Raw genomic sequence first — 25,004 nt, 5'->3', positions numbered from 1 at the left:
AGTAGCTAAAGAAGCTTGTGTAGCTCGGGGACTTTGAGAAAACAGGAATTCGAGTGATAACAGTTGTGATCATAGTTACGTAGTAAGTTGCCAGTGAAATAGCGCACAGATGGTGATATCAAATCAGCTATTAGATATTAGTGTTTAGCACTGCTGCCTCACAGCGCCAGAGACCCAGGTTCAATTCCGACCTTGGGTGACTGTGTGTGGAGTTTGCACATTCTTCCTGCATCTGCGTGGATTTCCTCCAGGTGCTCCGGTTTCCTCCCACAGTCCAAAGAAGTGTAGGTTAGGTGGATTGGCCATTATAAATTGATATTAGGGTGGAGAATTGGGTCTGGGTAGGGTGCTCTTTCAGAGGGCCAGTGCAGAAACGATGGGCCAAATGGCCTCCTTCTGCACTGTGGAGATTCTGTGATATTACAGACAAACAGCAATGTAGTTGACTCTTAACTGCCCCCTCAAGGGCAATTAGGGATGGGCAATAAGTGATGACACAGCCTGCGACGCCCATGTCCCATGAACAAGTTTTTAAAATTACAAATTTTCCTTATTTGCACTGCTTCCAGGTCAAAGATCATCACACTTTCTCCTTTACTTGGTGACAGTTTACCATCTGTTGAGGACTCATGTTGCACTCTAGCGGAGTCTGAAGGTTGTGGGTTCAGTCCAGAAAGCAGAGTACAAATTATTGAAGTATACGGAGAAGGTTAGGTGGGGTTACTGGGTTATGGGGATAGGGTGGAGTTGTGGGCTTAAAGGTGCTCTTTCCAAGGGCCAGTGCAGAGTCGATGGGCCGAATGGCCTCTTTCTGCACAGTAAATTCTATGATTCTATGAAATGCTGCACAGATGGAGGGAGGTGCTTTCTTTTGGATAAGATGGTAAACTGAAGTCCATTAGACATAAAAGATTCTACAGCAAAATTCAAAGAAGCAGGGGAGTTCTGTCAGTTTTCTTGCCAATATTTATGCCTCTACCAATATCAGTCAACCAACTATTTGGTCAGCACCTCATTGCTGATCATGGGATTTTGCTTTACACATATAGGCTGCTGTGTTTCCCAACATTGAAACAGTAATTATATTTCAAAAGTACTTAATTGATTATTAAGTGCTTTGGGAGGTCCTGAGGTCATGAATATAAATTAGTGTCCTGCCTTTCAGTACACAATGAAATAAATCAAATTATCTCTGATGTTGGGACAGATTATAAAGAATTTTGCTTTGCATCTGTCGATGCAATATCAAACAGAGTAACAATGCTAATTTACTGGTGACAAAAATAGAGAAATTATCTATTCTATTCTAGAATTTGGAATGTGTGTAACTTCGAAGTATTGATATTCAAAGAAATGTGGGTGCTCTTGTACAAGAAACACAAAAAGGTAGCAAGTAGGTGCAACAAACAATTAGAATGGCAAATGGCATGTTGGTCTTTGATACAAGGGGATTGGAATAAAGAATAAACAGTTCTTGCTGCAGTTGTACAGGGTCTTGGTGAGACCACATCTGGAGTAGTGTGCACGGTTTTGGTCTCCACATTTAATACAGGACATACTTACATTGGAGGCTATACAGCAAAAGTTCCTGGGATGTGCGTATTGCCCTATGATGAGGGGCCAAGTAAATTGAGCATATATTCTCTTCAGTTTAGAAGAATGAGGGGTAACTGCATTGAACCTTATAAAATTCTTAAGGGGCTTGATAGGGTTAGCGGTGAGAGATCGCTTCTGTTGGTCAGGGAGTCTAAAACATGGAGGCACAATCTCTGGATAAGAGGCTGATCATTTAGGGTTTTTTTATTGGAAGGGTTGTGAATCTTTGGAATTATCTACCTCACAGGTTGTGGATGTTCCAGTTGAATACATTTTAGGCTGGATAGCCAGATTTTTGGTCACACAGGGAATTAAAGGATATAGGGAGTGGGTGGGAAAATGGAGTTGAGGCCCAAGAATAGCCATGATCATATTGAATGATAGAGCAGGCTCAATGAGTCGTGTTGTCTACTCCTGTTCCTATTTCTTGCATTCAGAAGTGCTGATGTCCCTTGCCTGATCACAGCAATAAAACAAATCATTATTGAACATTTGCCATGCCAATTAATATATAAAAAATAAACTGGAAACATGCTTTTATCAGCAAAAGAACTGCCATTAGTATGTTAAGATGCTATTCTACCTGTTCTCATTTGAAACGGATGGGGAGCCAGGATTGCTTACTTGTAAAGTAGTTTCTCAGCCTCCAAAAATCTCTCAACAACTACCTAATGCTACATATTTCTGTATTTAGAATTCATGGAGCGAAGGAGGCTTAGGGATGATCTTATCGAGGGCTATAAAATAATGAGGGGCATAGATAAGGTAGATAGTCAACATCTTTTCCTATCCTATGTATCACAGTCAGTTCCTGTCCAGAGATGAGACCTCTTAAAACTGAATCGCTAGCACAGCACTAGAGTAGTTCTACACAAGTTGGTTTATTAAGGATTGAGATTAATCATAGAAAGTATACCTAATCATTATTAACCATTAAACCTGTATTTTTAGGACATAGCTGTAATAAGCATTTAAACTCTTGATACAAGCATTGGCCACAGTGCATGATGGGATTTAAGCTAGCTAACTTGCCCATGTTTTTGAGACAAACGGGATTGTGTGGTCAGCAAATAACATAGTCAACTCGGTAAACCGTTCTTATCGGTGCCCCAATATCCTGTCTCAAACAATCCGTGGAGTAAAGAGGAAAGCAGCTTTGGCATTCTGCCCTGGATGAACAATGACGTGGACAGAAACTGACTGTGATACGTTGGATGGGAATGTCAGAAAAACAACTTTAGAATGGACACAAGATCCTGGTAAACAGATGACAGGATGGGGTGAAATCATGAACTGATCACAAGTCATCATTTTGCTTACAGTAAATTTTACTGGATAATATAGAAGTGACAGCTAAGCCATATTAAGCTAAGCCATAACTATGAGGGAGGAACCCCACGTAAAAGCTGGCTCAATTCTCAGGCCTTGGAAACCCTCCTACAGGGGTGACCAGCAATATTAACTGCAGCTGGTTATTAAGTAGAAAATGGTGATACCCAAGCATTACCAACTATTTTTGCTCACGGATTACGGACGGACAGCAATAATGATCTGTAATTTACTAATATCACGTTAAATATGATGGGCGGTGGGAGAACGATCACGACAACATATACCAATGTATTATGAATTGTGCCTAAACCTAGGGTGTAACAAATTAACAATCCCTTAAATCAGTGAGTGGGACCAGAGTTTGGTGAACCACATTAGCCACAAGCACCAATGTTTTCTTTCAGATCTGTGCCAAATAAATTGATTCAACGTCCATTTTTCTTCCTTTATTTCATAATGATAATGATTCCTTAAAATATAGCTTTGTCCCTCTCACCAATTGCATTTTCTAAATAAAATTTAAATAGTCTGCAGCTCAATCTATTCCCAAAATTGCCTCCAATTTAGTTTTAAGTTAGCCATCAAATAGTGTTCGAGATAGGCACAGTGGCCTGTGAAAAATGTTTGACCCCTGCTCATTGCCCCAACAGTAACAGTGTGGTAAGCAATGACTTGTGTCCCATTGGCCGCACACTTACACATATGCGCACTATATTTCCCTACTCCACCAAAAAGCTTTGGCTTTAAAAGCTTTTTTCCAGGGCAGCACGGTGGTGAACTGGTTAGCGCTGCTGCCTCACGGCGCCGAGGTCCCAGGTTCGATCCCGGCTCTGGCTCACTGTCCATGTGGCGTTTGCACATTCTCCCCGTGTTTGCGTGGGTTTCGCCCCCACAACCCAAAAGATGCGCAAGGTAGGTGGATTGGCCATGTTAAATTGCTCCTTAATTTAAAAAAAATAAAAGCTTCACCACCCCACCGCAGCCTCCCCCCCCAACACCAGTTTGTTTATTTCAGCACATCTGTCCAAATAGTCTCTTTAGAGTTGCTAAAGAAAATGTAGAAAAGATTACTTCTGATTTTAATAAAAGCTCAAAATTTCGGGTTAATTTTATTCCATATTATTCAGTCAAATTCTCTCTGACCTCTGGTCCATGACAGCCATTAGCAAGTGATTAGGATCTTGCCAATTGGAAAACAAGGCATGTTCAAACATGAGCATTTGGCTTCTCAGCTGGATGAAAAAGCTCCCCAAACTAAAACACTAAAAACTGATGATTTGCAAGTTATTTCATTGCTATTTGTGGGACCTTGCTATCCATTAACTGGCTACACCGTACTTCAAAATTGATTGGTTGTAAAACACGACATAAATACTTTGTCTTTCTTCTCGGTTTCATATTTGAAACAACGATGGGGAATCAACTGTTCCACTTCAGGCATGAAGTAGAATCTGGACGATTTGACACAAGTTCTGCCTTGATGAGATCATGTTGTATTGTATATGTGATGCAAAGTTTTGAATTAACAGATTACCTGATCTGCAGTTAACTGACGTCAGTCTAGGCTGCAGTCTTGTTCTGCTATCCAATAACCTCCCTCAGAAAACTGCATGGACTTTAATGGAAGAATTAGCTATGGCCATGTTGCGTTCATAAATATAAAAGTTGGTCACAAATATATCCAGTGAGGGATTCAGGGAAAACTAATTTACACAGAGGGTGAGAATGTGGAATTTGCTACCAGTTGGGAGTAGTGTAGGTGAATCACATAAATGCATTTAAGAAGCTAGACAAGCACATGAGGGACAAAAGAATAAGAGGCTATGTTGCTAGCAAAAATGACACAAGATGGGGGGAAATGTGTGGAGCACATGAACTGACATGGACGGGTCAGCCCAATGGCCTGCAAATTCTATGCAATTCGAAGTAATAAATTGTATTTTAAACAAATTCAACACCCATTTATTTTCTCCCGCGTTAGATGGCCTGACTTTGCCTCTGTCATCCTTTAGTTAGTACATAAAAGTGATCTTGGGTTACCACTTTTAAATTTAAACTTTCCACCTGCAAAGGATTTAGCTACAACTGCAATCAGGCTGTGGGAAGGAGCTCACTACATTCTAATTCGGGACTTTTGAAAAAAATACATTTAAGTATAAAACAGCAATCTACAAAACATAAGGGGCGGGATTCTCCGAAATGGAGGCAGAGTGTTCGCGCCGCCGTGAACGCCGTCGAAGTTCACGACGGATCGAAACAGCCCCTATCCCGATTCAGGGCCCGATAATGGGCTAGGAGCGGCGCCGCGTCATTTACACGCGCCAGGCCTTGGCGCCGCATACATGACGCGGCCGGCGCCGCATAACTGGCGTCACCCGCGCATGTGTGGTTGCCGTCCTCTCCGAGTCCGCCCCGCAAGAAGATGTCAGACGGATCTTGCGGGGCTGCGGAAGAAAGGAGGTCCTCCTTCAGAGAGGACGGCCCGACGATCGGTGGGCACCGATCGCGGGCCACACCCCATTTGAGGCCCCCCCCACCTGTGCAGGATCCCCCCCTCCCTGCAGGTTCCCCCCCCGCCCTCCCCCAGCGTTCCTGCGCTGATCCCGCCGGCAGCCACCAGGTGTGGACGCCGCCGGGGGGAACCCGCCGTTTTGGGCTGGCCGCTCGGCCCATCCGGGCCTGAAAATAGCAGGGGTGCCAGAGAATCGCCATTTTGGGTGTCTCGGGCGATTCTCCGGCCTGCGCCGCGCGGAACTCGACGGGGCCATTCTCACCGCTTTGGAGAAACGCGGGAGGCGTCGGACCGGCGTCGCAGGAAAATTTGGCGACCCAAGCGATTCTCCCAACCGGCACGGGAGCGGAGAATCGCGCCCCAGGTGTTCAATAGTTCTACCCTACAAAAGACATCTAAAAGTAGAAAAAGGATAAGAACTTTAGTTTCCTATTCATTGCAGCAAAACAAGGATCAAAAGCTGTTAAAATCATTCATTTTAAACTGAGTTCTTAGAACCATGGGATTCCTAGTGCAGCAGACCATTTGGCCCATCGAGTCTGCACTGAATCTGTGAGAGAGCACCATACCTACACCCACTCTCCACTCTATCCCCATAATTTCATTAGCCTGGCACATCTTTGGACACGACGGAGCAAATCAGCAAGACCAATCCACCTAATATGCACATCTTTGGACTATGGGAAGAAACGGAGCACCCGGAGGAAACCCACGCAGACACAGGAAGAAAGTGTAAACTCCACACAGACAGTCACCCAAGGCCAGAATTGAACCCGGGTTCCTGATGCTGTGAAGCAGCAGTGCTAACCACTGTGCTGCCTTTAATATCCACCTTAATTGTAAAAATAGAAGTCACAACTTGAAGAGTAAAATATGTCTGGAAAATTTGCAGCAAAATCTGATGTATTCCTATTATATTAACAGCTACTTCACAAGAGATATGTGCCTTGAAAATAGTGGCACTGTTGCGGACCAGACAATTGTGCTATTCAGCTTTTCAGTTTCAAAACTTCTAATCATGTAATTTTTTCTAACATAAAAGCATTTTGCATGTAGCATTTTTAATAGGAAACAGTTCTGTATGATATGGTTGAATATAACTGATTAATGACAGTACCTCATAATTAGTATTCTGTGTCAGAATAAAGCCATCACATGTGCCTTCTGTCTTGGCAGTTTTTTGACTGGAAGGTCTGTTTTTTCTTTGAATTCTCTTATCTTCTTCACTGGCGCTGCTGCTGTCTTCCTCATCATCAGGATTTCCATCTTCACTGTCACTGATATCATCATCCTCACCACCACCTTCATCACCATCATCGTTACTTACGCCTTTTCCTTTCTTCTTTCCACTACAAGGTCGCCAGTCATTATCATCTTCACTATCATAATCATCAAAACCATTCAACTCTTCCACCGATATCATATCCAGCATTGTTCTCTTTTTACGCAAATTCCATTTCTTCTGTCCATCGTTTGATTCATCTGGCTCAGCATCACCCACCATTTCTTTCGTTTTCTTCTTACTGGTTTTGTTTTCAGTTTCTTCCTTAGTGCCCAGATCAGGTTCTTCTGGCTGACCGTCCTTGCATTCAACTTCCATCTTTCCATCAGAAGTACCTTTTTTATCCTTTTCGGAGTCCTCGTCACTGCCATTTTGTCCTCCCTCACTCTCTGAACCTTCTTCACTGTCCTTACCAGCACTCTCGCCGCTCCCATCAGAATCTGTTACAAAAGTAATATTAACTTTTAAAGTATTTTTAACTGACCAAAATGATTAACATATAATTTACAAATGTTACATTAAAAAGCCTTTATCTGATACATTTTGAGTCTCATGTCTGTTTGATCTGAATTTTCCAAATTTAACAAGCAGCACAATCTAGTTTGGTGCCAGCGTAAGATGGTCCACCAGTGGGGATTTTATTAAAACCCTCTGGAAGGGTTAGCAATCATCACAAGAACAGAGATCTAATGAAGAGGTTGATTCTGAAGTGAATGTATACACTTAGCAGTGCAAAGTTATCATGCTCCATTGATCACAGGAGTGTTAGCTATGGTTTGTTCTTAAAGTATTTAATTTGATCAATGCTCCATGGTGATGAAATGGGATAATGTAATATAGCAGTGAGCATCATCTTAATAATAATCTTTATTAGTGTCACGAGTAGGCTTACATTATCACTGCAATGAAGTTACTGTGAAAATCCCCAAGTCGCCACACTACGGCACCTGTTCGGGTACACTGACAGGGAATTCAGAATGTCCAAATCACCTAACAAGCACATCTTTCGGGACTTGCGGGAGGAAACTGGAGTACTCGGAGGAACCCACACAGATACGGAAAGAACGTGTAGGCTCCGCACAGACAGTGACCCAAGCGGGCATTGTACCCAGGTCCCTGGCGCTGTGAAGCAACAATGCTAACCACTGTGCTACCATGCCGCATAAATTTATATAGTTCAAAGAGAAAATTATAGCTCTTAATAGCATACTATAGTTCAGTTTACAATTGAAACTTTTGGAAAGGAAGACCTTGCATTACAATCTACAATTTCAAACAAATGTTTTAAGACACATAAATTTACAAATTAGGAATAGTAAGCCAATTGGCCTCGAGCCATGAATGAGATCATGGCTGATCCAATTGTAACCTCTAGTCCATATTCCCACCTACCCCCTTGCTTATCAAGAATCCATCTACTTTTGCCTTAAATTTTTCAAAGCCACTGCTTCCACCACCTTTTAAGGAAGACTTCCAAAGACGCACGACACTATGGGAAAACAAATTCCCCTCAGCTCTGTTTTAAATCGATGACCTCTTATTTTTAAACGGTAACAAAGAGATTAATTTAGTGTCCGTGTATTGTGGTCCTGTGACCATTGGAAACACGCTTGCAACTCTCCAAGTTCATTTACTGTCATTATAAACATTCAAAGGTATACTTTGATTCCATCAAAGTCTGAGAAGTAGTGACCCTCAGGCTAAATCACCACCAGTCAGCTCTCAAAGGGGAGAGTAGCCCATGGTCCTCTGGCACTGTGGCAAAATTTACATTTACTGCTATCTGGTTTAGCACAGTGAGTTAAACAGCTGGCTAGTAATGCAGAACAAGGCCAGCAACGCGGGTTCAATTCCCATACCGGCCTCCCCGAACAGGCACCGGAATGTGGCGACTAGGGGCTATTCACAGTAACTTCATTGAAGCCTACTTGTGACAATAAGCAATTATTATATTATATTATTGTTGGAAGCAGCTTTGTATGTGAACTTGTGACAAGACACAAGCAAGTTCAGCATTGGTGCACAATAAAATAGATTGCGAACATGCATCATCCTGGGTTTACATAGACATGATGAGATATTCATGAAATGCACAACACCATCAATGAAACAATGCCTCAATAAGGAAAGTCCACACTTTCAGGAGGGAAAATAAATGCTTCACAGTGCAGGTCAAAACAAATTCCACAAAATAAACGCTTATGAACAGTACTTACCCGAAGCATCTCCCACTTCAAAATCACTGTCATCTGAGCTGTCATAATCTAATGCTTCCAAGAGGGATGTTGCTAGTGTCTTCACCTGTCTCTTCTTTGGACCACGCTCAACTATGGAAATTGAGATCAAGATCTATTCAGTAAATACAACATCTACAGATGCCCCCAATTCCTAGAGTTAACCAAAATAACTAATACCTAAACTTTTCTTAAATTTCTTCAACTCAAAACAATGTACATTTTATTTTCCCTTCTCCCCTCATCAGTCTGATCAACTAAACACAGCTTAATCCACTTGCATTATACCAATATTAGCAAACTATGAGGCCTGAAATTGAATCCAATAAATATCTAGAATTAAAAGTCTAATGATCACCACATAAAACCATTGAAAATTGTCGAACCCCAGCTGGTACACTATGTCCGATAGGGAAGAGAATCTGTCATCCTTACCTGGCCTTCTAGATCCACTCTTAAATGCCCTCAGAAATGGCCTAAGCAAGCCACTCAGTTGTAGCAAACCTCTACAAAGTCAATGAAAAAGCAAGAAACCGGACAGACCTAGGCACTGGAATCGACAACAGCAAACCCAATCCTGTTGGCCCTGCAAAGTCCTCCTTACTAACATCTGGGTGTCTGTGCCAAAATTGGGAGAGCAGTCTCACAAACCAGTCAAGCAGCAGCCTGACATAGTCATACCTTACAGATAACATCCCAGACACCTTCTGCTGATTAGCGCGTACAATTTACCATCAACTGATGAAGCAGTACTCCTCCATGTTGAACACCATGTGGTGGAAGCACTGAGGGTGTCAAGGGCACAGTCTGTATTCTGGATAGGGGACTTCAATGTCCATCACCAAGAGTGGCTTGGTACTACTGATCGAGTTGGCAGAGTCCTAAAGGACATAACTGGGTCTGCAACTGGTGGTGAGGGAAAAACATTATAGATTTCATCCGCACCAACGTGCCTGCTGCAGATGCATCGGCAGGAGTGACCACCGCACAGCCCTTATGGAGATGAATTCCTATGTTCACACTGAGGATACTGTCCATCGTGTTGTATAGTACTACCATCATACGAAATGGGATAGATTCTGAACTAAAAAAATAGGCAACTATGAGGCTCTGTGGGCCATTAGGGGGCAGCACGGTAGCACAATGGTTAACACAGTTGCTTCACAGCTCCAGGGTCCCAGGTTCAATTCCCGGCTTGGGTCACTGTCTGTGCAGAGTCTGCACTTTCTCGCAGTGACTGCATGGGTTTCCTTCGGGTTTTCCAGTTTCCTCCCAGTCCAAAGATGTGCAGGTTAGGTGGATTGGCTACGCTAAATTGCCCTTAGTGTCCAAAATTGCCCTTAGTGTTGGGTGGGGTTATTGGGTTACGAGGATAGGGTGGAGGTGTGGTGTTAGGGTGGAGGTATGGGCTTAGGTAGGGTGCTCTTTCCAAGGGCCGGTGCAGACTCGATGGGCTGAATGGCCTCATTCTGCACTGTAAATTCTATTATCAACAGCAGCAGAATTGTGCTCAGCCATAATCTGTAACTTCATGGCCTGGCATATCCCCCACACTACCATTACCACCAAGACAGGAGATCAACCCTGGTTCATTGAAGAAGGCAGGAGGGCATGCCAGGAGCAGCACCAGGACTACCAAAAAATGTGGTGTCAACCTAGTGAAGCTACAACACAGGACGATTTGCATGCCAAACAACATAAGAAGTAAGTGATAAGACGGAGCTAAGCGATCCCACAACGAACTAATCAGATCTAAGCTCTGCAGTCCTGCCACATCCAGTCATGAATGGTAGTGGAGAATTAAACAACTCATTGGAGGAGGCTCCACAAATATCCCTATCCTCAATGATGGTGGAGCCCAGCACATCTATGCAAAAGACAAGGCTGAATCATTTGCAATAATCTTCAGCCAGAAGTGCCAAGTGGATGATCCATCTCCTCCAGAGGTCCCCAACATCACAGATGTCAGTTTTCAGCCAATATGATTCACTCCACATATCTAGAAACGGCTCAAGGCACTGGATACTACAACGGCTATGGGCCTTGACAATATTCCTGCAATAATACTGAAGACTTGTGCTCCAAACTTGCCATGCCCTTGGCCAAGCTGCTCTAGTCCAGCTACAACACTGGCATTTACCCGGCAATGTGGAAGATTGCCCAAGTATATCCTGTACGCAAAAAGTAGGACAAATCCAACAGCCAATTACCGCCCCATCCGTCTACTCTCAATCATCAGCAAAGTAATGAAAGGGGTCATCAACAGCCCAATCAAGCGGCACTTATTTAGCAATAACCTGCTCAGCGATGCTCAGTTTGGGGTATCTGGACTTTCAAAAGATCTATTGCCACACAGACTTCTGGGCAAAATTAAAACCCGTGGGATTAAAGCACAGTAGCAGCATGAATTCAAAATTGGCTAAGTGACAGAAGGCAGTGAATACCGTTCAATGGTGGTTTTTAAGCCTGGAGGAAGGTATACAGAAGTGTTCCCCAAGTAGTTAGCAATGGGTCCAGGCCTCCTTTTGCTATATATTTATGACCTGGACTTGGCTATGGAGGGCATAATTTCAAAGTCTGCAAATAGCGTGAAACTAGGAAATGTAGTAAATTCAAAGGTGGTCAACAATTAGGGGGACAGTTACAGACTTCAAGAGGATACAGACACACTGATTTAATAGGCAGATGAAATTTAGCACAGAGAAATGTGAAGTGATACATTTTGAAGAGAAGAGTGATAAAAGACAATATGAACTGAATGGTACAATTTTAAACAGGTTTCAAGAAGAAAAAGATTTAAATCTTTGAAGATGGCAGGAAAGTTGAGACGGCTGTTAAAATGCATATTGCTCCTTGATTTCGGCAAGAACCAAAGAACAGTACAGCACAGGAACAGCCAAGTCTGCACTGATCATGATGCCTGTCTAAACTAAAACCTTCTACACTTCCAGGGTCCGCGTTCCTCTCTTCCCATCCTATTCATGTATTTGTCAAAATGCCTCTTAAAAGTCAATATCGTATCTGCTTCCACCAGCTACCCGGGGCAGCGCGTTCCAGGCACTCACCACCCTCTTGAAAAAATAAACTTCACATTTCCTCTATACTTTCCCCCTCACACCTCAAACCTATATCCCCTAGTAATTGACTTTTGCACCCTGGGAAAGGAGTCTGATTATCCACACTTTTTAAAAAGAATTTAGAGTATCCAATTTTTTCCAATTAAGGGACAATTTAGCGTGGCACCTACCCTGCACATCTTTTTGGGTAATGGGGGTGAGACCCACAGACACGGGGAGAATCTGCAAACTCCACATGGACAATGACCCAGGGCCAGGATTGAACCTGGGTCCTCAGCGCCGTAAGGCAGCAATGCTAACCACTGCGCCACCATGCTGCCTATTTGACTATTCACTCTGACCATGCCACTTAATTTTGTAAACTTCTGTCAGATCGCCTCTCAACCTCCATCCTTCCAGTGAAAACAATTCGAGTTTATCCAACCTCTCCTCATAGCGAATACCCTCCAGACCCGGTAACATCCTGGTAAACCTCTCCTGTACCCTCTCCAAAGCATTCACATCCTTCTGGTAGTGCGGCGACCAGAATTGTACGCAATATTCCAAATGTGGCCTAACTAAGGTTCTGTACAGCTGCAGCATGACTTGCCAATTTTTATACTCAATGCCCCGACCAATGAGGCAAGCATGCCGTATGCCTTTTTGACTACCTTATCCACTGGTGTTGCCACTTTGTGATCTGAGAACCTGTATGCCCAGATCTCTCTGCCTGTCAATACGCCCAAGGGTTCTTCCATTTACTTGATAATTCCCACCTGTATTAGACCTTCCAAAATGCATTACCTCACATTTGTCCTGATTAAACTCCATCTGCCATTTCTCCACTCCAACCGATCTATAATCCTGCTGTATCCTCTGACAATCCTCTTCACGATCTGTAATTCCACCAATCTTTCACAAACTTACTAATCAGACAAGCTACATTTTCCTCCAAATCACTTATATATACAATGAACAACAAAGGCTAGTCACAGCCTTCCTTTCTGAAAAGCATCCTTCACCGGTACCCTCGGTGTTCTGTGACCAGGCCAGTTCTGTATCCATCTTGCCAGCTCATCTCTGATCCCTTGTGACTTCATCTTTTGTACCAGTCTGCCATGAGGGACCTTGTCAAAGGCCTTACTGAAGTCCGTGTAGAGCACACCCATTGCCCTTTCTTCAATCATCTTAGTCACTTCCTCAAAAAAATCAATCAAGATAGCGAGACACTACCACCCTTTCACAAAACTATGCTGCTTATCACTTATAAGTCCATTTGTTTCCAAATGTGAGTAAATCCTGTCGTTAAGAATCTTCTCCAATAATTTCCCTACCACTGACGAAAGGCTCACCAGCCTATCATTTCCTGGATTATCCCTGCTACCCTTCTTAAACAAAAGAACATTAGCTATTCTTCAGTTCTCTGGGACCTCATCTGTAGCCAATGAGGATACAAAGATTTCTGTTACGACCCAGCAATTTCTTCCCTTGCCACCCTCAGTAGTCTGGAGTAGATCCATTAGACCCGGAGGACCTTTCTACCTTCATGTTTTTTAAGACTCCCAACACCACCTCCATTTTGATAGCGACACGAACCAGACTCTTCACATACCCTTCCGTAGACTCATAATCCACCAAGTCCCTCTCTTTGGTGAATACTGATGGAAAGTACTCGTTTAGTCCCTCTCCAATTTCCTCTGGCTCCACGCATAGATTCCCTCCTCTGTCCTGGAGTGGGCCAATCCTTTCCCTGGCTACCCTATTGCTTTTTATATACGTATAAAATGTCTTGGATTCGCTTTAACCCTGTTTGTCATGACCCCTTTTAGTCTTGCTTAAGTTCCTTCCTACTTTCTTTATGTTGTTCAAGGGCCTCGTCTGTTCTCAGGTTTCTAGACCTTACGAATACTTCTTTTTTCTTTTTGACAAGGCTCACAATATCCCTCAATATCCAAGGTTTCCAAAACTTGTCATACTTATCCTTCATCCTCACCGAAGCATGCCAGTCCTGAATTATAATCAACTGATGTTTGAAAGATTCCCACATGTCAGACGTTGATTTACCATCAAACCGCCGCCCCCAATCTAAATTCTTCAGTTCCTGCCTAATATTTTTGTAATTGGCCTTTCTCCAATTTAGCACCTTCAGCCAAAGGCTACTATTATCCTTATCCACGGGTACCTTAAAACTTAGGGAATCATGGTCGCTGTACCCGAAATGCTCCCCTACTGAAACTTCAATCACCTGGCTGGGCCCATTTCACAATACCAGATCCAGTACGACCCTTCCCTCGTTGGACTGTTTACATATTGCTTCAAGAAACCCTCCTGGATGCTCCTTACAAATTCTGCCCCATCCAAACCTCTTAACATTAAGTGAGTCCCAGTCAATAGAGGGGAAGTTAAAATCACCCACCACCACAACTGAATCGAGTACAAAAGAAATTAAGTTATGCCAATTCTTTACAAAATACTGGTTAGGCCTCGGCTCGAATATAGTGTTTAATTCTGGACACCACACTTTAGGAGCTTTGGACATAATGAAGAGGAGACACACAAGGATGGTACCAAGGATGAGGAACTTCAGTTACACAGAGACCAGAAAAACTGAGGTTGCTCTCATTACAGTAGAAAAGGCTAAGAGAAGGTTTGATGGCAGTGTTGAAAATCATTCATGTTTTTAATTCAGCAGCAAAAAGGACACAGATTGAAAGTGATTGACAAAGTACCAGAAATGACATGAAGAAGCCTTTTATTTTGACAAAGCAAGTTGTGGTGATCTGGAATGCACTGCACGAATAGATGGTAGAAACAAATCCATTAGTTACTTTCAAAAGAAAATTAAATACTTGAAGGGAAAATAATTACAGGACTATGAGGAAATAGCAAGGTGTGGGATTATTTCGATAGTTCTGCCAAAGAGCATTCACAGAAAAATCTAAAATAGGTCATTCGGCCCTTCAAACCTGCTGTGCCATTTATTATGACCATAGCTGATCATCAAACTTATAGCCTGTTCCTGATTTCCCCCCATATCCTTTGATCCCTTCAGCCCCAAGTGCTATATCAAACTACTTCTTGAAAACATAGCATGTTTTGGCCTCAACAGTTTTCTGTGGTATCGGATTCTACAGTTTCACCACTCTCAGGAACATCTACCCTATATAATCCTGTTACAACACAATGGGTTGAATGGACCCCTGCAATATATTATTTATTGAAAATTTTATACGGCTCCAAGATTCCCAGCTCGACTTTGGGAATCTGTCATAGAATCAGAGAGAAGTCTCATTCTATTACAGTATTAAAGTGGTGTAAACAGCAGAACGTTTCAGAGCATTAATTTTTACTATTTGCAAACTGTGAGCATTCCAATCTGCTGGAAGCCAGTTTATAGGAACAGAAAGATTCCAAGCTCATTTAGCCTTCAGTTTAGCTTCTAAAGCAGGGATTAGGAACAGGCAAACTGAATTATTCTTTTTTTTGTTTTAAATTTAGAATACATTTAGAATTCATTTCTTCAATTAAGGGGCAATTTTAGCGTGGCCAATCCACCTATCCTGCACATCTTTGAGTTGTGGGGGCGAAACTCATGCAAACACGGGGAGAATGTGCAAACTCCACAGTGACCCAGAGCCAGGATCGAACCTGGGACCTCGGCGCCGTGAGGCAGCAATGCTAACCACTGCGCCACCGTGCTGCCCAAACCGAATTATTTTTAAGCAAAAGGGAGAAAACCAGTAGAGCCAGTGAAAGGAGATCACTTCCTGAACACTTTACTTGGCTAATCCATGTTGAAATAAGTTTAATTACTTATCAAGTCAGCCAAGGTAAAAGGATCAACATTTAATATTTCCTAGAGTATACCACTGCCCATACCTTTAAATTCCTAGAATTCAAAACCCTGTCTTTTCCCCCTTGAAATCTCCACAAGGAAGCACAAAACCCTTCAGGCATTCTCTCTCAACCTACAAATATTCCTTACTTTCCATCTTCATATGTACAGAAAATCCAAAAACTCTGATATCATTGATTCAATCCAGGGCCTACAATAACGCCCTAGTTCTAATGACAAACAAATTACATCACACTTTTCAACTGCCTCCTCAGGATCAGGCAAAAGAATGCCACAGAGAAAGGAACTCACCCCAGCCCATCCACCACACACCCAAGACTTTGGACCATCAGCTTTTCAGAAAAAGGTGCTGGAGCTGCTAGGCAACTGAGTATTTGTATGGGAGGTGACAGATATAGTTTTTTTTAAAAAGAGAGACTACATGAGGCCTATTTGTTTTAGTATAACTGCCAGTTCAAAACCTTTCCACATGTTTGGAAAATATTTTTGATCGGCATTCACATGCATTATGATGCACTTAACATCACCAAGAAGCTGAACTTTCATAGCATGAAGCCCTAATGCTGTTATAGTTTATGCCCTTCTGCACATAACTACATGTCTCATGTCAAATTGTTCCTGGAACTGGAAAAATTCTACTACTCTGCAAAATTAACTGGTGAAATTTGAACTACAAGACATCTCTTGTCCATTTGATGCAGTGGTGGTCTTCAGATTGACTCACATGGTCTAAAATGAACCCCTGGAAAATAAATGGAATGCTAATTTAATTTATCATCATCACCGTTAGTGTTATGGTAAAGCAGAATTAGGCTCGAGGTCGAGCAAATAGCTGGCATAATCTTTTGGAAAGCACAACCTGGTGGTCGCAACATGTTCCGACAGGCCTGGCCTGGCTGGGTCTACAGTTTTGATACAGCTTCATGCCAACTGTCACCTTTGGTGCTATACCAGTCTGGTAATCATGAATGGCCTACTCTGTTTTTATGCTCCATAGCTGCTAATTTCCTCTTATAGCCCCATATGTTTAAATTTTCTTAACAAGCCTCAAGTGAGACATCTGGTCAAACCCGTGGTTAAAGCTTCCGCTGTCTTCTCTCTGACGTATTTAAGTAGTCTCGGCCCAAGATGCTAGGGTATATGCCATGAGGGTCTTTTCATCTAGAATTGTGCTACTTTTGTCGCCAATTCTTTTGATATAGTAATAGAAACAGAAAAAACATTGGAAATAGGAGCAGGAAGCCATTCAGCCCATCAAGCCTGGTAGTACCTCCGAGCAAGGATTCAATAATAAAGGTTTATCTGAAGGAAATTATGCAAAATCCTCAAGGTCATTAACAAACGTAACCCAAGTTTAAAAATGGACTATTTAAATTAATTTTTTGAAGGATTAATGTAGAAACCATTACAATTTACAGCAGTTTTAGAGAAAAGCAAAGCTACAAAAAACCTTTGGAACATACATACAAATTAAGAGGAGGGCATTTTAACCCAAGCCCGCACTTGTCATTCCATAAGATCATGGCTGATTGTGGCCTCAACGTTACATTCTCACCTACCCCCAATACCCTTTGACTCCCTTGTTAGTCAAGAATCAAACTATCGCTACTTTAAAATTTTTCAAAGACCCTGCTTCTACCGCTCACTAGGGAACAGCGTTCCAAGGCTCACAGTCCTCAAAAAAATGTTTAACATCCCAGTCTCAAATGGGAGACCTCTCATTTTTAAACTGTGTCCCCAAATAGCATCTTTAGTACCATACTCAGTATATTCCAATACTAACATCTAATATGGAAAATCTTACCATTAAAGAGTAGCAACCCCATTAGAAATGGGATTAACCTAGATTACACAACAGATTGTGTGTTTCTTTATCTGTCTCAAATACGCAAGATAAAATTCCAACAATGAACATGTTAACCCCAACTTCACTGGCACCACTGTAACCTAACTGGGGGTATCCTGCATGCCAAATAGCCTAGATTTACCTGACAGGTACTTTTCTCTGGTGTCAAATAAAGGCAGTAGTGTCAGAGCATCAGAGAAGAGCTGTTGCCAACCATTTTATGGGATTACAGGTAAGACAAAGCATTAGTGAATATCTTCCAGCCAATAGGTCTAGCCTCCTAAATGCTTTGCCAGAGAACTGGCCAAAATGTCAATTCTTTACAAAATCACAAGTAGATCAGAACAATTGCAATTCAACATCTATCAATCCAAAATGACGGCAGTGTATATTTGCAACACAAGTGAGTTGAATCAGATTTTTAAAAATTAGTTTACGGGATGTGGGCGACGCTGGTTAGGCCAGCATTTATTGCCCATCTCTAGTTGCTCTTCAGAAGATGGTGATGAATTGCCTTCTTGTACTGCTGCAGTCCTTGAGGGGTAGGTACACCCACTATGCTGTTAGGGAGAGAGTTCCAGGATGTTGCCCCAGCGACAGTGAAGGAACACCGATATATTTCCAAGTCAGGGCGGTGAGTGACTTGGAGGGGAACCTTCAAGTGGTTGTTCTTCTAGATGGTAGTGGGTTTAGAAGGTGTTGTCTAAGGAACCTTGGTGAGTTACTGCAGTGCATCTTGTAGATGGTACACACGGCTGCCACTGTTCATCAGTGGTGGAAGGTTTGAATGTTTGTGGAAGGGGGAGCAATCAAGCGGGCTGCTTTGTCCTGGGTGGTGTTGAGCTTCTTCAGTGTTGTTGGAACTGCACTCATCCAGGCAAGTGGAGAGTATTCCATTACACGCCTGACTTGTGCTTTGTAGATAGTGGACAGGCTTTGGGAGGTCAGGAGGCGAGTTCCTCACCGTAGAATTCCTAGTCTTTGACCTGCCCTGGTAGCCACAGTATTATTGTGACTAGTCCAGTTCAGTTTCTGATCAATGGTAACCCCCCCCCACAGATTGGTTCCCATTAAGAACAAGACACACTTATCGGTTCTCGACCTTTTGGCTAAGATGAGCGTGAGGTCAGGTGTAATGTCTGGATCTGATATGTCTCTCTTGTGGGGACCATGAATTGGATTCAATTTGAATTGGTTTTTGGAGCAGGAAAGGAGCTGAATTAGAGGTTTGCCCCTGTCCGCACTTTGAGCTCTGGTTTTGTAGGTCTGATAAAAGTAATTTAAAAAAAAAGAACAAGACACACTTAAGTTTTATATAATAAACCTTTTTCTGTTCAGCCATGCACATGTTATTTCTCACAGAACAAGGTCTTCAAGCTACTCTGCAACTTGGCAGAAACACTGATGTAGAATAATTATCTGATTATTGTTTGGAAGATTCTAAAGCTCAGTGTTAATACTAGCGTCTTCGGAGAACCAGGTAACATACCTATTTCTGAGTTCAGATAGGAAGGGATGAGGGACTTAAATACAAGGGGAATTTTAACATCAAGATTTTGCTGGACTGTGAGCCAAGATAGGTCAATGAGCAAATGGATGATGAATGAACTTGGGTTTGTTGCAAGTTGGGAACTATGCAGAGTATTAGATGAGCTTGAGTTCACAGAGGGTACAAGATGGGAAGCTGACAAGGAGAACATGGGAAGAGTAGAGTCCAACAAACAAAATTCAAATGTAATACATACTGTTAGCAAAATAAAATGCTCTCAATTTTGTGAAAATAACTGCAGTTTGTCGTATAGAACTGAAGCCTTTCTTTTTACACAAGCCAGGGTAGAGCAGCTATTCACACAGGTAGGTTGTGGACAACAGTAAGGATGCTGCCATAACGTCATTTGAATTACATGGATATTCTTGTTCCACAAGCAACCAAAATGTGTCATGGGGCATTTCTTCAAACTTCAGTTTCAGTGTGTGATCCATCATGAGCGCTCAAATTCCTCTTGTTCTTTTAATGACAATGTCTTTGATAATTCAAAAGGAAGGGAACTAAATGGATCGCATACCCAATCAAAATCTTCCATATTCGTGGGACGAGAAGTAGCATTGAAGCTTTTCTTGTGGTGTTTTATGAGTGGAGATGAGATTGATTATGGTTTTGCCAACAGAATTTGCTGATGTCAGCATGAATATCGCAATCAACCCACTTGCCAGCTCTTCTTGCCAAAAGGCCAGCTTTGATCTGAAGCCTTAAGTTTATTTGTGGCAGTGAGGATGTTCTCATTTTCCCCTGCATTTCAACATTCAGATGGCTGAATAAATCTGAAAAATATGCAAGCTTAGAATACCAAAAATCATCACATATCAAATCTTTGTGCGGCAATTCATGCAGAGCCAAAAGCTCTTTCAGCACGTTATGGAGTTCATAAACATGAGGACCTTTCCCCGAGACAGCTATCACATTTCAGTGTACATGAGTAAACCCTGGTACACGACTCTCAACACGTCACACAAAATAGTAAATAAGCACGATTTCAAAGGATGCACATTCACATAATTCACGATTTTTACTTTGATTGATTTTGATTTGATTTATTGTCACATGAACCGAAGTACAGTGAAAAGTATTTTTCAAGAATGGGGGACCTGTTCATCGACAGGACGTTTGCGAGCCTAGGGGCACTGGAGGAGAAGTTTGAGTTACCCCCAGGAAATGCCTTTAGATATATGCAGGTGAGGGCTTTTGTGAGGCGACAGGTGAGGGAATTCCCGTTGCTCTCGGCACAAGACGTTCAAGATAGGGTGATCTCGGGTGTATGGGTCGGGGGGGGCAAGGTGTCAGAAATACACCAGGAGTTGAAAGAAGAGGGGGAAGCGCTGGTAGAAGAGTTAAAGGGTAAATGGGAGGAGGAGCTGGGGGAGGAGATCGAGGAAGGTCTGTGGGCTGATGCCCTAGGTAGGGTTAATTCCTCCTCCTCATGTGCCAGGCTCAGCCTGATCAATTTAAGGTGGTCCACAGAGCACACTTGACGGGGACGAGGTTGAGTACGTTCTTTGGGGTAGAGGACAGATGTGGAAGGTGTTCAGGGAGCCCGGCGAACCATATCCATATGTTTTGGTCATGCCCGGCACTGGAGGGGTTCTGGAGAGGCGTGGCGGGAGCAATATCTCAGGTGGTGAAAGTCCGGGTCACGCCAAGCTGGGGGCTAGCAATATTTGGAGTAGTGGACGAACCGGGAGTGCAGGAGGCGAAAGAGGCCGGCATTCTGGCCTTTGCGTCCCTAGTAGCCCGGCGAAGGATCTTGCTAATGTGGAAGGAGGCGAAGCCCCCCAGCCTGGAGGCCTGGATAAATGATATGGCTGGGTTCATAAAGTTGGAGAGGATTAAGTTCGCCTTGAGAGGGTCTGCGCAGGGGTTCTACAGGCGGTGGCAACCGTTCCTAGACTATCTTGCGGAGTGTAGCAGCAGCAGCAAACTGGGGGGGGGGGGGGGGGGGGGGGGCTGCCTGGGAGGGTGGATGAGCAAGAGATAACATGAAGGGTTGGGGAAACTGGCACGTACGGGTGAGGGCCAGTGTACAAAGCTGTGTAAATATATCATTTTGCCATGTATATATCTTGCTCTGCGCGATTTCTCGGTTTTTTTTGTTACGGGGGGGGGGGTTATTGCTTGTAAGGGAAAAAAATTGTGTTAAAAAACTTTAATAAACATATTTTTTTTTAAAAAGAAAAGTATTTTTCTGCGGCCAAGGGAACATACACAGTACATACATAATAGACAAAAAAAGAATAATCGACAAATTGGTTGGTGTTTGGTATTTTACTGCAGTTACTCAGACGGTATTATTTTTTGCAATAAGGGCTTCACAATGTAGGAGACAGTGGCAGACCGAGATGTCAGGATTCTGTTCTTTCAGCTTACTCATGAATCTGCCCATCATGGAAGCTGCTCCATCGCACTTGGTCCAGTTCAGATGGTTTTCCTCAATAAGCAGTTGTAACACAAAAGATTTCCTCTTCGGCCATATGACCGGGCAATTCTTTGCAAAAGAAATTCTCTTTGATCATCAACCTACCAGACATTGACTCCAAGCTGGCAGTGTCCGCTAATATCTGTGGAGTCATTTTTGACGATTTATCTAGTAGAATCAGTGCCCAACATTACTCTCAGTACTTTTGCATGCTGGCAGAATTAGGGTTTTAGCAATGGTGTGGAGATTCTTCGATTCACTATGAGCTCAGCTATCAGGTAACTCACCTCCTGTGCATTATCTGAAACCCAAGGCATGTCCGGGCAGCGGGCGAGGGCAAGGTGGAAGGCGTGCAACAGCAGGCCGTAAAGGAAACCCCTTTGCGCAGTGTGAAAAGGCACGAAGAGTATTTCCACGAGGCGGCTGGGGCTGTGGGGCACCAGGTTTGGGACCAATGTGGAATTCCGTCCGAGCAGTGGTCCACTCAGACTGGATGCCACCGCACAACCGCGCTGTCTCGAGTCCAAGTGTGCCCACGGGGCCGAGCACGACCGTTTTGAGGCCTTGGATAGCATTGGCCGCGCACCTGACAAGACACCGCTCCGCGCCTGGCAAGCTCGAAGGGTGTCATCCAGTCCGCCCCTCCACCACCCAGCACGTCCCCGATCCTGGTCACCCCGGCATCTACAGCCCTCCGCTCCGCCAGCCACCTGAATGGATATTGGCGGAGGTGCGGATTCCTGAGCAGCGACTCCCTTACGACAGCCAGTACTTCTGACGGCGGAGAACTGCGGCGCGTGGCGACCGTGTTCCAGACTTTGAGAAGGTCCTGGTACAAAACAGGCAGCGCCAACAAAGAGTTCCGAAGACCATTCCGGTCAACGAACAGGAGCTGCACGTCGTAGTTCAGGCCGTGCAACTGGCGGAAGAAATACGTCGCTAGGGCACACCATCGTGGAGGAGGCTCAACGTACAGGTATCGCTGCAGAGTCTGAAGGCGGAAAGTCGCAATCTGGGTGCGAAGGCACACCAGCGCCAAACCGCCCTCCACAATCGGGAGACTCAAGACCTTCGCAGCGACCCAATGCAATCCTTTGTCCCAGAAGAACCCAAGCAGAGTTCTCTAGATGCGTGTGACAAAGTCAGAGGGAGGGGTCAAAGTGACCAGCCAATCCCACAGTATAGAGGCGATCTGCTGGTTTATGACGAGAACTCGACCCCTGTGGGACAGCACTCGGAGCAGTCCTGTCCAGCGTCCCAGGCGAGTGGTGACCTTGGTCTCCAGCTCCTGCCAGTTCGCCGGCCAGGCTTCCTCTGCCGGGCAAAGATGGACTCCCAAGTAGAGGATGTTGGTCCGGCTCCAGCTGAAGGGCCTGGGCTCCTTCGGGAGGGGGTCCATCTGCCACGGACCGACCAGGAATCCGGAACATTTAGCCCAGTCGATCCTAGCAGAGGACGCGGCGGAGTACACAGCCTGGCACTCTCGCATCCTCCGCAGGTCACCGGGGTCAGTGAACATGAGGAGCACGTCATCAGCGTAAGCCGAGAGGACCACCCCCACGTCCGGCTCGCACAGAACCAGCCCTGACAACCTCCTTCGCAGGAGGCGCAGGAAAGGCTCCACGCATACGGAATAAAGTTGTCCCCAAAGCGAAGGGGCGCCATCAGGGACCCGTTAACCTTAATCAGACACTCTGAGGCGGCGTACAATAATCGGATCCGGGCGATGAAGTGTGTCCCGAACCCGAAAGGTCGCAGAGTTCCGAGCAAATACTCGTGCCCCACCCTGTCGCATGCCTTCTCCTGGTCAAGAGACAGGAAGGCGCTCGACATACCAGTCCTCTGGGTGAAATGAATAATGTCCCGGACCAGATGGATGTTGTCATAAATGGTGCGGTCCGGGATTGTGTAGGACTGGTCAGGGTGAATCATGTGGTCCAGCACGGGGCCAAGGCGTAAAGACATTGTCTTGGCAAAGATTTTGTAGTCCTTGCTGAAGAGGGAGACCGGTCGCCAGTTTTTAAGTAGGCGGAGATCCCCCTTCTTGGGCAGCCGGGTAATGACGGCCCTACGCCACGAAAGGGGCATCTCGCCGGTCGCAATACATTCCCCCCAGGACCCCCGCATAGTCGCTCCCCAGGACGTTCCAGATCACCCTGAAGAACTCCACGGTCAGCCCGTCCAGCCCTGGGGTTTTGCCCCGTGACAAGTGAAGGATCCGGAGAGAAGAGGTCGGAGTAAAAGTCCCTGATCAGGGTCCTGACCCCCTCCGGATCCGAGACGAGGGACCCGTCGTCGGCCAGCAGCGTAGAAATCTGCCAACGGGCCGCGGGTCCTCTTTCCAGCGAGTAGAAGGGGGAGCCGCGGTCCATGTCCGTCAGGAGACGGATCCGCGACCTCGCGTAGGTGCCGCGGGACCCGGCAAGTTGCAGGTCCCGCAGCGCGCACTTCTTCTCTCTGTACACCCGCCCCAGGTCCTCATCGGGCTGAGCAAGAGGTGACTCCAGATCGAAGATTGCCTCAGCCAATTTGGCGATCGTGGAGTTCCGCCCCACCGTAGACCACTTTGTGTAGCCCTGACAAAAGGTGCGGACGTGAGTCTTGCCCACGTCCCATCATAGCCTCAAGGAGGGGAAGCCACCCGGCTTCCTTCTCCAGCCGGCCCAGAAACGGCGAAATGAGTCCAGGAACCGCTCGTCCTCCAGCAGCAGGTTGTTAAAGTTCCAGTACACGGACCGCGTCTGAGCGCGGGACGGGGCGAACCCCGCCCACACCAGGTGGTGATCCGAGCACGGCACCTGCTCCACAGAGGCCGTCGGAACGCTGAGCAAGTACGTCTTGGAAATATAAAGACGGCCGATTCTGGACGCTCGCAACAGAGGACGCAATTCAGGATGGAGAGTCCGCCAGAGGTCCACCAAGTCGAAGGACCTAGCAGGTCCCTCAACTTCACCACCGCCGGCGAGCTGCGCTGGACTCCACGACGGTCCTTGTCCTGGAGGGTGCTATTAAAATCCCCTCCGAGGACGATGCACTCGCCCACCGGGATGGTGCCTAGAAGAGTGGACACTTTTTCATAGAAAGTCGCCTGCTGCGGCCCGACCAGGGGAGCGTAGACATTCACAAAGTGAAGCACGACATCCCCGTCGCAGACTGTTAAGTGCAACAGACGGCCTGGCACTGGATCCTTGACCCCCCAAGGCCTACGGCTGAAAATGTGGAGCCAACAAGATAGCCACCCCGCCCGAACTTGGGGCCAAGTAACTCATGAAGACTCCTCCTTGCCACTCCAGGGTCCACGGAGCTTCGTCACCCGGAA

General features: G+C 44.9%; 1 protein-coding gene across 3 annotated transcripts in view; it reads right to left on the bottom strand.

Moving 5' to 3' along the window:
- phf14 (PHD finger protein 14) overlaps nt 1-25,004 on the bottom strand; it is a 362,139-nt gene that overhangs the window by 316,531 nt on the left and 20,604 nt on the right. For all 3 annotated transcript variants that reach the window (XM_072509115.1, XM_072509117.1, XM_072509116.1), the window contains exons 2-3: nt 8,939-9,049; nt 6,558-7,162 (exon numbers count right to left, since the gene is read on the bottom strand). In XM_072509115.1, coding sequence (XP_072365216.1) covers nt 6,558-7,162; nt 8,939-9,049 — 716 coding nt within the window. The remainder of the gene's footprint in view (nt 1-6,557; nt 7,163-8,938; nt 9,050-25,004) is intronic.

The sequence above is a fragment of the Scyliorhinus torazame genome, chromosome 6 (genome assembly GCF_047496885.1).
Source record: "Scyliorhinus torazame isolate Kashiwa2021f chromosome 6, sScyTor2.1, whole genome shotgun sequence".
In the NCBI taxonomy this organism is placed as follows: domain Eukaryota; kingdom Metazoa; phylum Chordata; class Chondrichthyes; order Carcharhiniformes; family Scyliorhinidae; genus Scyliorhinus; species Scyliorhinus torazame.
Note: the sequence above shows the minus strand (reverse complement) of the source record. Positions and strands in the feature narration are given on the sequence as shown.